Source organism: Apis cerana, linkage group LG2 (genome assembly GCF_029169275.1).
Source record: "Apis cerana isolate GH-2021 linkage group LG2, AcerK_1.0, whole genome shotgun sequence".
NCBI lineage: Eukaryota > Metazoa > Arthropoda > Insecta > Hymenoptera > Apidae > Apis > Apis cerana.
The window spans coordinates 14979843-14994782 of record NC_083853.1 but is presented as its reverse complement, the minus strand read 5'-3'; the positions used below and the strand labels follow the sequence as shown (position 1 = coordinate 14994782).

The 14940-nt window shown below is 26.9% G+C and overlaps 4 protein-coding genes across 5 annotated transcripts; all 4 read right to left on the bottom strand.

Annotated features, from left to right (window-relative positions):
* Positions 1 to 171: 171 nt before the first annotated feature.
* Positions 172 to 6136, bottom strand: LOC108002787 (ataxin-2). Of its 2 annotated transcripts, none has more exons than XM_017064648.3 (9): positions 5386 to 6136; positions 5146 to 5254; positions 4658 to 4984; positions 4341 to 4577; positions 3928 to 4255; positions 3528 to 3832; positions 2934 to 3452; positions 2679 to 2859; positions 172 to 2562 (listed from the first exon to the last, which is right to left on the bottom strand). In XM_017064648.3, the coding sequence occupies exons 1-9, from the start codon at positions 5421 to 5423 to the stop codon at positions 2024 to 2026; spliced, it is 2583 nt and encodes an 860-aa protein (XP_016920137.1). In that variant the 5' UTR covers positions 5424 to 6136; the 3' UTR covers positions 172 to 2023. The 2 variants fall into 2 exon arrangements, with proteins under 2 accessions (XP_016920137.1, XP_016920138.1); XM_017064649.3 differs by having other exon boundaries at positions 2691 to 2859; positions 5386 to 6135.
* A 1234-nt stretch (positions 6137 to 7370) lies between these two features.
* LOC108002940 (uncharacterized) lies at positions 7371 to 10524 on the bottom strand. The gene is made up of 3 exons (XM_017064947.2): positions 10149 to 10524; positions 7913 to 10037; positions 7371 to 7768 (listed from the first exon to the last, which is right to left on the bottom strand). Exons 2-3 carry the CDS (start codon positions 8180 to 8182, stop codon positions 7457 to 7459), a joined length of 582 nt encoding a protein of 193 aa, XP_016920436.1. The 5' UTR covers positions 8183 to 10037; positions 10149 to 10524; the 3' UTR covers positions 7371 to 7456.
* Positions 10525 to 11199: 675 nt separating this feature from the next.
* LOC108002758 (uncharacterized) lies at positions 11200 to 13280 on the bottom strand. The gene is made up of 3 exons (XM_017064597.3): positions 12865 to 13280; positions 11805 to 12778; positions 11200 to 11577 (listed from the first exon to the last, which is right to left on the bottom strand). Exons 1-2 carry the CDS (start codon positions 13177 to 13179, stop codon positions 11873 to 11875), a joined length of 1221 nt encoding a protein of 406 aa, XP_016920086.1. The 5' UTR covers positions 13180 to 13280; the 3' UTR covers positions 11200 to 11577; positions 11805 to 11872.
* Positions 13281 to 13429: 149 nt separating this feature from the next.
* On the bottom strand, positions 13430 to 14509 carry LOC108002757 (uncharacterized). Its single transcript, XM_017064594.3, has 4 exons — positions 14379 to 14509; positions 14121 to 14276; positions 13756 to 14039; positions 13430 to 13673 (listed from the first exon to the last, which is right to left on the bottom strand). The coding sequence occupies exons 2-4, from the start codon at positions 14265 to 14267 to the stop codon at positions 13538 to 13540; spliced, it is 567 nt and encodes a 188-aa protein (XP_016920083.1). The 5' UTR covers positions 14268 to 14276; positions 14379 to 14509; the 3' UTR covers positions 13430 to 13537.
* Positions 14510 to 14940: the final 431 nt, after the last annotated feature.

Sequence of the window (14940 nt, the reverse complement as noted above, 5' to 3'; positions counted from 1 at the left end):
TAATTTTTCAATTTATTATATTTTATTATTAAAAGCTTCGTTATATTTTTATAAATTATTAAACTGAATATGAAGGATACAAGGATATATATATAATATAAAATATATACGACAAATTTTTACGATTAGAATTTAAATAGGACGTCAAAAATAAATAAATCATCATATAAATTGGCTTTTAACACATTGAGTTTATTTTGATGTTTTTTTTTTTAAATCTCTTCCATATAAAATTTGTGTCTAACGATGCCACACATTCAACTATCTCTCAGATAAGGATCGTCTGCCTTCATTTCTTTTATATACACGACTAGGTCTAAGGCCGTAATTCAATTTGTTTTTATGCCATAATATCTGACAGTACTCGTTTATACATAAGAGGTACGCAATTGATTTAATTATTAATGATTTTAGATATTTAACGCAATGAATTCTTCAGTCTATAGAGCAAAATGTTATTTTTTTTGTAGATTTCCTTAATACTTTCTTCAATTTATAGTATGTATTATCTATAAAAAAAAGTCAAAACTCATCTATAAAGATATTATATATATAAATTATGTAACATTTATCTAAATAAAGATTGTAAAATATTTCAATACTGAAAATTAAATTTTAAAATTAAATGCAATTAACAATATTTTCTATATTATTTTCTTCATAATATTATTTTTCTCTCTATTTAAAAATAAAATGAAAAATTTATAAATTTATATATTATAAGAAAATAAGATATTAAATTTATAAATGTTATGTCATATTGAAAATTTATATTTTAAATTGCTAAACAAAAACTAATTATTTGTACCTCTTTACACACATAGATGCGTTCCTGTCATGATAGGATTGACTGGCGGAACGTTTTAAACATTATTTATCAGATCCTTTTCTTCTTATACATTTTTTCTAATTTGACTTACTCTGCTTTGAGGACCTTATGTATTAGCATCTCATAACAAAATCCATCATCAACAAATTGCAAAATTTTGAACTTGATTTGAATTATTTTGATATCATGTCATTCATTTTTATATAATTAAACGCAATTCGATGAAATTTCGAAGAGTTAGATCGACCTGTTCCCGTGCTTCCTGTTCACTGCAGTGAGATATCAAATATGAAAGCGCGAGCAGAAAAATATATCATATGCTCTATTTTTTACATTATTCCAATAATTACTTTGTGTAAAAAAAAGTTTTTACTCGTGTGATGTTCATTATTAATCCATTTTTGAGTACTCAAAAAAGTTTGAAGATACATATATCATTAGACTATTGGATAGCTCTTTATGTCAACCTTATAGGTTGAATTTTGGCTTAATAATTGTTTATAAAGTAGTGCGAGCTATAATAATCAAAAGTAAAGTTTCTTTAATTTTAATATTTCTTGCAGTATTTTTGTAATCACAGTCCCTCATTTCTTTCACTTCCTAATATATATTGCATAGGCACCACCTATCAATACAATTTTGAAGAATGTTTGTTCGCCAATTTTCTTTTTACATTTCATATGTCTCTATAAATTAATCTTAAAGATGTTTGTTTTTTGTTGTAACATTTAAATTACTAACATAACAGTGTAATAAATTGCATACTGAAATCTGTCTCATATGATTAAGATTTAAATACAACTTGAGGGACTAAATATTGTTGTGGGTCTTTGTAAATCACTAACCCACTTCAGTCACTTTCAAGATGATCAGCACTTCATTTTATATTACTATAATTTTATAAGTTTTTTTTTTAATTACTAGTTATTTGAATTAAATGAAAAACATACTATTTTATCTAAATGAAGTTTGACTGGAATGATACTGTTATAAAGAAAAAAAAATATATAAGTTTTATGACAGAAAGAAAGAAATAATATAAGATTGCTTATAAATATGTTGATTCATATGATAAGCAAGGAAATTATTTTAAGTGCTTAATGCCATCATGAAAGTAACTTAAATTTATAAACTTTATTCTACCTCTGCAGAATACTAGTAGTTTTCTCTTTCTTCATCCATTTTTGATTGCAGCTACTGATTGTGCGGTAAAATCACTGGTATAGTTTGCTGCGCTCCTGGAGGCGGTTGCGGTGGTAGGTATTGCATATGCTGCGGTGGTATCGGTATATGAGGAGGAATTATAGGACACATTATTGGATAACTCGGAGCATGGCCTTGAGGAGGTGGTGGAGGATATGTGGGTTGTGGAGTACCAGGAGGATTATAAGTGCCTGGTGTGTGTGGTGGATTAGGATTAGCTGGAGAAGGAGTTTGACTTGGTGGTTGTTGAGCAACATGAGGATGTGGATGTGTATGTGGACCCATGTATTGAATACCAGGAGCCTGCGGTCCTGGTGAGTCATGATGATGATAAGGTGTTGCCATATGTGGCGGTGGTGGTGGTGCCTGAACCATGCGTACCATCTGTTGATATGCTGGTTGACCAGGATAAGGCACCTGGAATGGTGGATGTAGAGGGGCCGGTGCCATTAAAGGCTGTCCAGTTGCCGCCACTACTTGCATCTGAGAAGCTATATCTTGTGCACGATGTTGTGCATGCATTACTGGTACTGAAATCAGAATAATATATAATTTTTATTATTATTACAAATGATGAAATTTGTGTATTTCGTATACTTTAAAATATTTGCTAATAAATAGAAAATTGAAAATAAGATGTGGATACCTAGATACTGACCCTTCCGGAACCTTGTCACAGGTTGAGCTGGTGGCTGACTGAACGCAGTTGGTGGTTGGCTAGTCATTACATATGCTGGCATAACTACAGTAGCAGGCATTGTTGCTCCAGTATACTGAGGTGTTTGTGGAGTATGTGGTCTACTTGGTGTTGGTGTACTTGGAGATCGCTAGAAATAGATATTTAAATCATATTTTAATATCATTTGATTATTAATTAAATTTCTTATCACTGATAACTTACCGGTGTAAAAGGTTTAGTATTTGGATTAAATTCTTTAGCATTTGGATTTAATGTTGATTTTTTGAATGCCGTCGTAATTTTATCAACTGTAGCTTCTTGTGAAGCTTGAGATACAGTAGGTGTACTTGTAGAAGTTTGTTGTTGTGATTGAGAAGGGCTTGTAGGTCGCAAAGGTAATGGACCTGGTGGTGGTTTACTAGTGACCACAGTTTCTTCTGAAACAGTTTGATTTTGATGTGATTGTTGTTGTTGCTGTTGCTGTGGAGGATTTGGATGTTGTTGTAATTGCTGCGGTTGTTGCTGCGACTGTTGGGATGTTGTATGTTGATGAGATGATTGATGATGCGTCTGAGTAATTTGTGGCGACGAATGAGCATCTTGTTGATGTTGATGTTGATGTTGCTGCTGCTTTCTGGTAACTGGCGTTGTATCTTGTGCTGGTGTTTCTGCTAACTTGAAATCTGAAGCAAATTGCCTCAGTTCTGAATGTTGTTCTTCTCTACTACGTGGCGTTGGAACCTTTAATGATATATTTATTTCATAATTTTTTTAAATATAAAATATCTCAACTATAATTTGTAGGTAAAATATTACCTTTCTGTGATCTGACTTATGTGAAACTATTTCACATCGTTGTCCCTCGACCGAATTTTGCTGCTGTAATTGACCATGTTGTTGATGTGATGATTGCTGCTGTTGGTGAGAAGTAGTAACATTCGTTTGTGGAAATGGTGCTGGTGGTGCTTTATCGGCTTGATATACTTGTTGTCTACCAGGACGATCACGTTTTTCCGTATTTATTTTAGATGATGTTTGTTGTTGTTGTTGTGGTGGGAAAGTAACTTGTGATACAGCAGAAGTTGTTTGAGATTGTGGTTGTGATTGTTGAATTACAGGTACTATAAATATAAATTTGTTTAAAAAATATAATCTACATTTTCTTTATTTCTTTTATGAATTAATATAGCATTAAATATGTTATATTTGTCAATACCTGGTGGTGGTGGTTGCGTAGTTGGTGGAGGCACAAATGGTGGTGGAGGATTATTATATGTAACCACTACTCCACTGGGTGGCATTCCCATATTTAATGATACCGAGTGTTGCACTGAAGGATGTGTATTTTGTATTCCAATAGGAAGATTCGAAGTTGGAGGAATGTTCACATTTACATTGGACGGAGATTGTTGATTAAAAACATTTTTATTGGCGGTTGCAGATCCTGGTGAAGGTGGGGGTTCACTAGATCTCATCAACTTTGCGCTATTTCCATTTTTCTTTTTCAGTGGAGGTGGAATATATTTACCTTCAGTGGGTCTCACCTAAAATTATTGTTATATGTAATTAATAGAAAAGATAATTTATACTTTTATTTTATATAATTATAATAATAGTAAGAAACTGCACCACAGCTGCAAATCTTTCTTCCTCGTCTCCATTTTCAAGTTCTAATCTAGCTTTGTAATTTGGTTGTGATTCTATTTCATTTGCAATTTCTGCAGCTTTCTGTTCTTGTTCTTTATAATCTTTTGTATCTTTTCTTTGAAGTGGTAATGTATAAGCAGCTAAAGTTGGTTCATATGTTGTTTGAACTCCATATTTTTGTTCATTTTTGCGAAACATATCATCAGCATCCCATCCATTCTGAAATTAATTAAATATTTTCTAATTTTATATATATCATTCATATATCTTAAGTTTATATTAACATAAAAAATACTTACTGTTGTACCATCTAATTTTAAGTCATCTCCATTCATAGTAGCAGGAGGAGCATCCCAAGGTTCTAATTCTTTCTCACCAATTAAACCATTATATTTACTAATAACAGTATCTGTTCTAAATGTATCACGTATAGCATAATCTAAATCAACATCCTTGGCAGACATAGTAATAATATCTTGTGGTTTAAAAATTAATTTTTCTACTACACTTTCCACACTAATTTTTCCTGAACCTTCTACACGATGAGCCATTTCTAAGACAACATCAAATTGACTTGAGAAAGTGCGAAAAATACCTTCATATATTGACCCATTCAATGTTTGAATCTGTAATAAAAATTCATTGCAACATAAAGAAACTAAAGAAATTTATATTGTATATTTTATTAATAAAAAAATTTATAAACATAATTTATTATAATAAAATTGTCTTTATTGTTATTATACTTACACAATAAAAAATTTTATTTATCAATTAATACTAATACCTGTACAATATTGCCAACATGACTGGTTATTGCATGCATGAAATGGGCATTATTGTATACACCTTCAGCAGCGACACATCTTTCTTGTGGACCACGGGCACGTGGTGATCTAAAAAGAAAATTGTATTTAGGAATAAATTCAGAAATATTGATTTTAAATATTAAGAAAAAATTTTTATGTTCAGTTTAAAAGAAAGCTAAAAAAATATACAAAATAAAGTAACAGAAAAGAAAAGATACCTGTTTGTATTTGAACGGTTTTTTCTTTTGCTATTCATTTTGCCACTCGACGAGGATTCTTCGCCAGTGGTTGATGGATTTCTGCCGCCGGTTTGTTGCGGACCTTCTCGTTTCCTAGTGGGGACCGGAATTTTGACTAATTTCCCGGTGACTACTTAATGTTAAAAAATATTTTCGATTGAATATCCCAACGCAGGGAAATATAGAGGATTTTTTTCCACAAACTTCTCGTTAGATATTGAAAATTTCAATTTCAAATCTTTTTCGACCCCAAAATGATTGACAGGAGATACTAGCTGCAACAACTACCAACATTCACGATCGCTTTTCGAGTCACGATCGTTTATAGGTTATGCGCCAATGCTACAGTTATCTAAACACTCGTTTGCGAAAGTCTAGCGCGTGCGTGACTTTCGGATTTTGACAAACACAAGAGTAAAGTGTAAGCAAAGAAAGCAGGAACACTTTGTATTCGAGGAGACGTACGGGGGAACACGGTCTGCTCGACACACGATATCTTGCTGGTGCGTGACGTAACTCCGTTGTCTTTACGCAGGAAATCACCCTTATGGAATTTTTGCGTTGGCTGAATTAGGAAACGAGCAACAGTAGTTCTAAATAATGATTTCGGTCACAATATTGTATTCCTATTTAATTAATCAACATGTGGTAAAAGATAAAACTTAGCACAAGTCGCCAGATCAACCTGATCCCGGTGACTGTCAGACAGTCGCCACCTAGTGAGAAATTAATAAAAATTCTGATAAAGATCATCCGCAATTCCTCTCTTGGGCACCTATTTTCATTAAGGCTTATATTTTCTTTTCTAATAGAAATGCATCTTTAAGTATTAAATATAGTACTAGATTAAAAAAATTTTTTTTCGTTAAAGATACATTAAAAATTTGAAAATTAAATAATTTTCCAAAATACTATATATATATATGTATTAAAATAGTCAATTTAAAAAATAATTTTTTATATATTTAATAATTTCTTTTAAATTTTACTCAAGATATCTGTGCGCATTTTTATTGTCGTCATAAATAATGTGCAATTTTCGAATAAGGTTCTTCGTTTTATCAGAAATGAAATTGTCCATTTGATCTAAGATGTGCATGCCTTGAATTATCCATTCAAATCTCTTAATCTTTTTCTCTCTATTAGTATATTTATTTGAACGGCTTGATAGAATATTTGAAAGTTCTGCTGAAGCATTTTTTTGTTCTTTCGCAAATATTTTATCAGTTTCCATCACGATTAACTAATGAACAATTTAATATGATTTATAAAATATATAATCTTGAAAATTAAACATATTGAAAGAATATAATATTACTTACCATGGATAATATGAAAAGCAGCAATAATATTTTCATTTTTTAAAAAATAAAATACATTTTATATTCAAATTCATACATATATGTAATTGTATTTATAAAAAAAGAAATATTAAAAATTAAATATTTATAAGTAAAAGAAAAAAATTAAGTTAGATTATTATATTCTCAATATACACTTTAGTCAACATTATTACGATTATTTGGTATATCTTCTGACCAATTTATTCTTCTTATTCCAACATTTCTTAATGAATGGTATGCGCTGACGCTAAATAAATATTTGCATATTTAATATTAAGCAATGCATTAATTCAAACAATGAAGCAATTCATTTTGTAAGCATAATTCTTATTTTATAAGCGATCATAGTATCCTTTGAGATTTGATCGAATAATAGTTATATGTTTGATTTTTTTACATTTATACATTATTATATTCATAATGATAAAATTTTTTGAAATATTAACGAATAAGTCAATAATAAAATGAAAAAATAATAAAATTTATCAATTATATATATACATAAAATTTAAAATTTAATTTATAATTTTATATATTTAATTTATAATAATAATCTGATAATAAAAATAAAGAGAAATAAATTATATATTATTTGAGATGAAAGAAAATATTTTTCTCAAATTATATTAACAATTTTTTATATTTTTTTATTTTTCTTTATATAATTAATATTTTCAATCTTAATAAGAAATATTAATACTAGTCATTTAACTTTTCTGAGCTGCGACAGTTTGAAGTTGATTGTTTAGATTCTGCGTTGCTTGTACGGCAATATCAACTGCCTGTTTTGTGAACTTTGCAAGGTCTTCTTGTATTTTTCCAGAATGTTGGTTCAAAGATTTGGCAGCTTTGTCAGATTCTTTAAGCAAAGTTTGAACTCCTTGCTGGAATTTACTTTGTAATTCAGCGACTTGTTGCTGAGCATTTGGAATTCCACTACTAATATCATCAACGACTTTATTGAGCATAGTTTTAACATCATTCCATGATCTTTCCAATTCGGGAGTTTTAGTTTTGACCTAAAACAAATAATGTTTGAATTTTTTGTTTTTCTTTTTTCACTTTTTCAACAAATTTTTCTACTAAAAAAAATGATTTTTCTATAAAAATTAAATGCTTAAATTTATTAAAGTTTATTTAGTTAAAAAATATTTAATTATTACCTCTTCAGTAACATTCTTTATGTAATCTTGAATATTGTTAACGAAATTAGTGCTTTGATCTTTGACAGTTTTTACAATAGTCTCTTGATCAGGGATATTCCATTGTTCCTGAATTTGTTTCGCTAAATTGTTGATATTTGCTTGAGCCTGGCTTATAAGTTCGGTTAGTTGAATATCAGGAGATCCTTGAGAATTGGTAGTACTAGTCGGAGCAACTTTGGCCTCCGAAATCAATATAACACTAAAGATAATCGCAAGGATGTTTTTCATTTTCCTTGTAGGTATTCACTGTGAAACAACTAGAAAGTGACTGATATTGTCAGTTGAAGAGTCACTACTTTTATAGGCGATTCTTATCGAGGGTGCACGAGGGCACAATCAACTATCTCGCTTTGACGACGATCGAATTCTGATTTTTGATTCTTCTTTAAATATTTTTAGAAAAAAGATTTGGAAAATTTTTTACCATAATTATTAATGTGATTAAATTTTTTAGCAATTTGTTAAAAAGATAATCAGAGGAATTCAATTAAAATACAATGTCATGAATATAAAAATATAATATTAGGAATAATTATTTGAATTTAATTTTTTATCTCTAAAAATTAAAAGTATAATCAAATAAACGTTACAATACATTCATTAAACTAATAAATACACTGATAGTCGATTTTACATAGATATCGACGAGTTAAAGTTCAAAATAAAAACGAATGTCACTGCATCATATCTCTATAAAGATAATATATTATCTTAATAAAGTACAAAAATATGAAAATTATTAAATTAATATTTATATATCTTAATATATTAATCATTAGAAAAAAAAAATAATTTGTATACGTCTTCTTTTATACATTATCATCAGAAATATACATCCAAGAATCAATTATAAAAAAAGAGAGATATTTACCAATATCCCATGATTTAATCATGTTTGTAATCTTAAAAGTTTATTAATGATTAAGAGTATGTCAAGAGAACAAGGTCCTATGGAAAAATTTAATTATCGATGCATTTGTTGACTTTACATGTTACATTACATGTGCACTATTCATGCCATCATTTTTCCGAAGTCCATATGAAACAACTGGTTATCTATACGTGTGCTGTCGGTCAATAGAAGCCTTGACCCATGACCATTTCAATTCCGTTATACGTTATAATATATTGTAACATTTTATATGATACATGTTATTTGTAATAAAAATTCTCATCCGATTTTTATTTTTCTTAATTTATTTATTCTATACTAGAATAAGCATACTAAATGTATTAATTAATAATACATTTAAGAATATCGATAATCATGCTTATAATTTATAATTTATATATATATTATATTAGGAGAAAGTTTATTAAATGATATAAATGTCTATATATATAATTTCGTTTAAATATAATTAATAATAAATTATATTTCATCTTTAAACATCAAGAATTTTTTAATAATATATATTTATTAATAATTTATAAAAATTAAACAAGTTAAGGAAGTTAAAATATATTTTAAAGGATAAAAAAGGAAAAAAAGAATAAAAAGTATGTTATCAATTATATATCTTTATATATCTTTACGATTTATTCTAAAAATTTTTATTAAATGATATAATTATATTATATTAATCATTAATCAATTTAAAATTCTTGACTTTCTTATATTGACTGTACATAACTTTTTTGTTTCAAATTTGTACCAAAATTAAATATTATTTTTTCCAGAAAAATATAAGTACTTAATACAAAATTTAAAATAATAAATGTAACTTTTATTTGAGAAACGAAAAAAAAAATATATATATAAGATTAAGCTACAAATTCCTAAAAAAATTACTGTTTCCATTAAAAACGTAATTTTAATTTAAAAATTACAGATGCAAATGGATAAAGAAAATCATTATGTTGGTCAAATTTAATCACGCAACTTTTCCGCAATCTTCTCTATTTCTTTACGGATATTTTCACCAGCCTGTCCAATAAATGATTTCGCTTTTTCCAGGGCATCATTTAATTCGGATTTCTCGAGCGCTCCTTTCGCATCATCGAAAATTTGTTTCGCTTTATTGGTTAAATCGTCGAAATTACTCGACACAGATTGTTGCGCATCTTGGGGTAAAGGATTAGCCTAAACATCAACAATAACACACAACACAACAGCATAAATTATATGATAAAGATTATAAAAATCATTGACAAGAATTAATCGTATCCAACGTAAAAATATATTTATACTTACTTGAGAAATATAGACTAGGCAAACGAAGAGAAAAACGAGTAAGAGTGATCGAGACATAATGCGATCGTTTAGGCGTGGAATGTTGACAAAAAAAATGTGATAGTTTCTGTCAGAGAGACGGTAGAAAACTGCTATGGAAGCTTCGCGCGAAGTGTATTACTACGATAAAATGAATCAAGATCAAAGATCACACTAATAACCACTTAAGCTTTATATACTTGTCAGTTCAGTATTCTCAATTTCTTAGTTGGCTAAACCGTTCAACGTATGTACTTATATGCTACTTCTTCCTTCCACTGAAACAAAATGAATCATTCCTTGGATAAATACTCATTTTTAGTGGAACTAATTATTCCGTACTGCGTCATGATTTATACTTTCTGAACCAAGTTCTATCTTGTTTTGCGGAAATTGTGTAATCGAAATATTTTTGTCTTTTGGAATTTTTGAAAATACGCGAAATTTATATTTACTTACTTTTATTATAAATTTAATGAAAGTTATAATAGTTATGTTAATTATCTTTTCTTTCATTTTAAGATAAATAAATGTTATATAATATAAATTAAATTGTTATACAACAAATTGCTTAAATTAAATTATTTGTGTTTCAATTCTTCAAATTTTCAAGTTGTTCCTGTATTTAGTTCATAATATTAAGAAAATATTATATGAATTGTAATAAATGCTTCTATGTCAGAAAATTTATTGATAGTTCAAAATTTCTTAAAAAATATAAATAAGGTTTTGAAGAATTATTTTTTATTCTTGAATCAATTTTAACATTTATTTTTTTTTTTTGGTTTACATATATACATTTATGAATGATAATTTTAATATATAAATTGTGATTACATACAATAAATTTAATAAATTGTTAAATTGTAAATTGTAAATTTTAACAAATTTAACAAAATGATTTCGTATTTCATGAATTATTAAATTTTTACAATTAAACATGATACTTTATTTTCGTAAAAAATTTCTCTAATTCACGCATATTTTTAAATAAATTCAATTTAAATTCAATGAAAAACTATATAAATACTGCGAAAAAAAATTAACTCTGGAAAATATCGAAAAAAAGAAAATAACGATTAAAAATAAGAACAAAGAATTTTGAAAAAAATTTTTCGATCTCATTAATGAAATATTTGAATTCTTATGGAACTGCTTAGAAAATAATAAAAAAAGGAGAAGAATAAGAAAATAAAAAAATTAGAAAAAACTATTGGATTTTTTATTCAGAAAAATTGGATAAAAAGTTATACAAATTTGTGAAAGAAAAAAGTATGAATAGTGACAATATATCATCATTTGTTTACATATTTCTTGTAAAAGAACAAATAGAAAATAAATAAAATGAATTGCGAGATATAATTAAAATCATTTTTAGAAATTGTCCCAATGGATGAAAGTAATATTTATCCTGTAAAAAAATATATTCTGTAAAAATATATTTCATTATTATTATTATAAATTAATATTCTTAAGTGAATATTAATTTAATTAATTTATAGGAAAAATTTAATTATTGAATTTAATAAAATCTGAGGATCTTTAATTAAATATAAAAGTGCATACATAAACAATATATAATGATAAATAAATAATAATTATCATATTCAGAAAATAATGAAAATCAATTGTTCTTACCAAAAATTAATAGAACTCCTTATATTTATATATTTCAGAAATAATTAAGAAAGATTGCTTTGCGACGATTAGCCTAGAGATAATGTCGAAACATTTACTTTTTCTTCGTTCATTAGAAATGAATCAGATGATTCGATTATTGAAAATATTTTGTTTAATGTTTCCGAAAATCCAGATGCATAATAACTATTATAAAAAGTTTGTAAAATGTTAATACCTTCTTCTAAAGTTACTATATACTGATATAATTTTTGTCTAATGTAATTCAACAAATCATTAAATATTGATTCTACCCATATAATTGCATCAAAAAATAAACTTTTTATTTCTTCTAGAGGATATAATACGAAATTATGAAATGAAGTTATTAATTGTTTGCCCCAGATGAATAATTTCTTTCCTATTTCTTTTAAATCTTCAATTTTCTCTAAATAATTAAAATTAAAATATTCAAAAAGATTTTGTACACGATAGAAAATCTCTTTAACAAAATTTACTAATTTAATTATACTTTTTGCAATAGGAATAAAAATAGGGACAGATTTTTTTATATTATTAATTAAGTTTTTTATGTTTTCAGGATTGCGTAAAAATTCTTCTAAATTGGACAGTTCGACCTCTATTATTTCAGGTAGAGTTTCGTTAATTATAAGTTCACCGAATGAAATTATATCTTGTACTATGTTAAATAGCCAGATCAATGAAGATTCAGATTGTAAATTTTTCACTGCGATTAAGATGTAATGAAAAAGTTTGTTCAGCTCACAAAAAGATTCATGAATTATAATTTCAATTATGTGCTGGTGACCATAATTTAAAGCTTCTGTATTGCAGGAATAATTTTCTAACGTTTCCAGAAGAGATGAATTTGATTGAGAACAATCAATTTGCGTTTCAGAAAATTCATCAGTATATTTCGATAAAAAATTTTCTAGATAAGATTCTGGCAAATTCTTTGAGTTATCTTTAACGTTCTGAAAATGTTCAACTCATTAATAAATTATTCTAATTTTAAAAAGATGCGTAATAATAATAATAATAAAATATAAAAATCACACACCAGTTCTTTTTCTCTTGTTTCATTTTCAACATTTGGATTATCGTTGTTACTTGGATCCTCTACTATCAAAATGTCTTCTTTTTTATATGATCTTGATGGGATTTGTAAAGATTGTAAAATAATAGATTGTAAACCATGATGCAACGTAGACAAAGAATTTTCTACTCTTTCCGTTATTGCATCAGTTTTTTGGATAATAACGATGAATATTATAGTATTTAATACCATGTAAAATAAAGAGACACTCGACGCTTTATTCTTCATTTTTTCAATTAAAATGCACTTATCCATTTTGATTGATGAAGGCAGCTTCATATAGTCGGAGAATTGATATTTTATTTAAGAAAATTGCACGCACAACGTGCGCAATTTCAAAAAGTTAAGATTAATAATTAAGATAATTATGATTATGGTATGATTCTACGTGCATATACACATTCAGAAAATAATTAAAAAGCACGTATTTGAATCTTCAGCGATTACTTATACGTATTAAATATTATACGATAACAATATAAGAAAAAAAGAAAATATATACAATTATATTTATTCTATATATTTTCATACGTTCATTTTATTAAATAGATAAAAATGTTTTGAACTTTTGATCACTTTTATATTTCAATATATTGTATTTTATTATTAATATAAATAATTCTGTTAATTGTTAAATTTATTGACATTGACATGATGATGGTGATGATGATGATGACAATGATGAAACTTCACAAGCAGGAACGAGAATTCGATCAATTCGAGATTGAAGTCCTTTCAGTCGTTGAACTTGTTTCATTTCGCATTCAGAATTACTGTTGACATAATAAAAAAAGAAAAAAAAATGTACAACTATATTTATAAAAGATCAAATATCTGTCAATTAGAAATACTCACTAATTATTTTTGGTCGTAATTGGAACGTTTTCAATTTTAAAGTTGTAATTTTTCATAGATGGAGATGGTGGAGAATTAACAGGTGGAACATAAGTATTGTACGCATAAACTTTACCACGTAAGGTATCTTCAACGTACTTTTTTTCTGATGGTGATGGAGTACTACATGGAATGTCCAATGAAATTGGATATTCAATACGACGTGGCTGAATATACGTATCAGAAATCATTTTAAAATTCAGTGACACTGGTATTTTTTCCTCTTTTTGAGGTGATTTAGGTCCCTGAAATTTATTTTGTTACAAGTTATGAGAAAGTTTTATTTTGTAAAATTAATAGATAGATATTTATTATTAATTTATTACTTCTATCTGAAAAGGTAATCGACGAGACGTAACGCAAGGTTCACCGTAAGTCACTATTTTAGCACCATTGTAATCTAAACTATAACAGCTTTCCAAAGCACAAACTGAATAAACGATGAGAATCCAGGTTATCGTTTCTGAATTCATATCGATATCCTAAAATTCACAATTCGAAATGTAATTAAACTGTGTCCAACGATTTTACGTGCTTAATATACATTATATTTATCAAAAACAATTGATCTTCCGGTTAATTACCAAATTAAACGATACATCGTATTATGCAATTTGTAAATATATATAATTAATAAAGAGTAAAAAAGTATAAAATTTTTCCTAAAAATTTCGTAACTTTTGAATGTGTTTGAACAAAGAGCAGTATGAAATTTCTACTTGCGGAAGTAAACTGCGAAAATATTTGACAGTGAAATAAAACATGTACCGTTCTTTAAGAATTTTAAATATAACTGTTTTATATCAATCAGTATGGGAAGAGATCGTTATTAAGGTTTATTATTTAAATTTAAATTTTGTTTAAATTTTAAATTAAAACTTTTATACATACTTTATTTTATTATATGATTTCGGCACATCGATCATTATTGAAACATCTCATATGATTAATATAGTTTAGTTTTTAATTTTATCATATTATAAATATTAAAATAATCGTGATAATGAAATAAAATAGAATGTTTATTTTATTTTGAATAAAATATATAAAAAAATCATGTAAAAGAAATAAAAAAAAAACTTGAAGGAAATTATAAATATGTATCTTATATATATCTTTCCCTATTTTTTATATTATATTTTGATT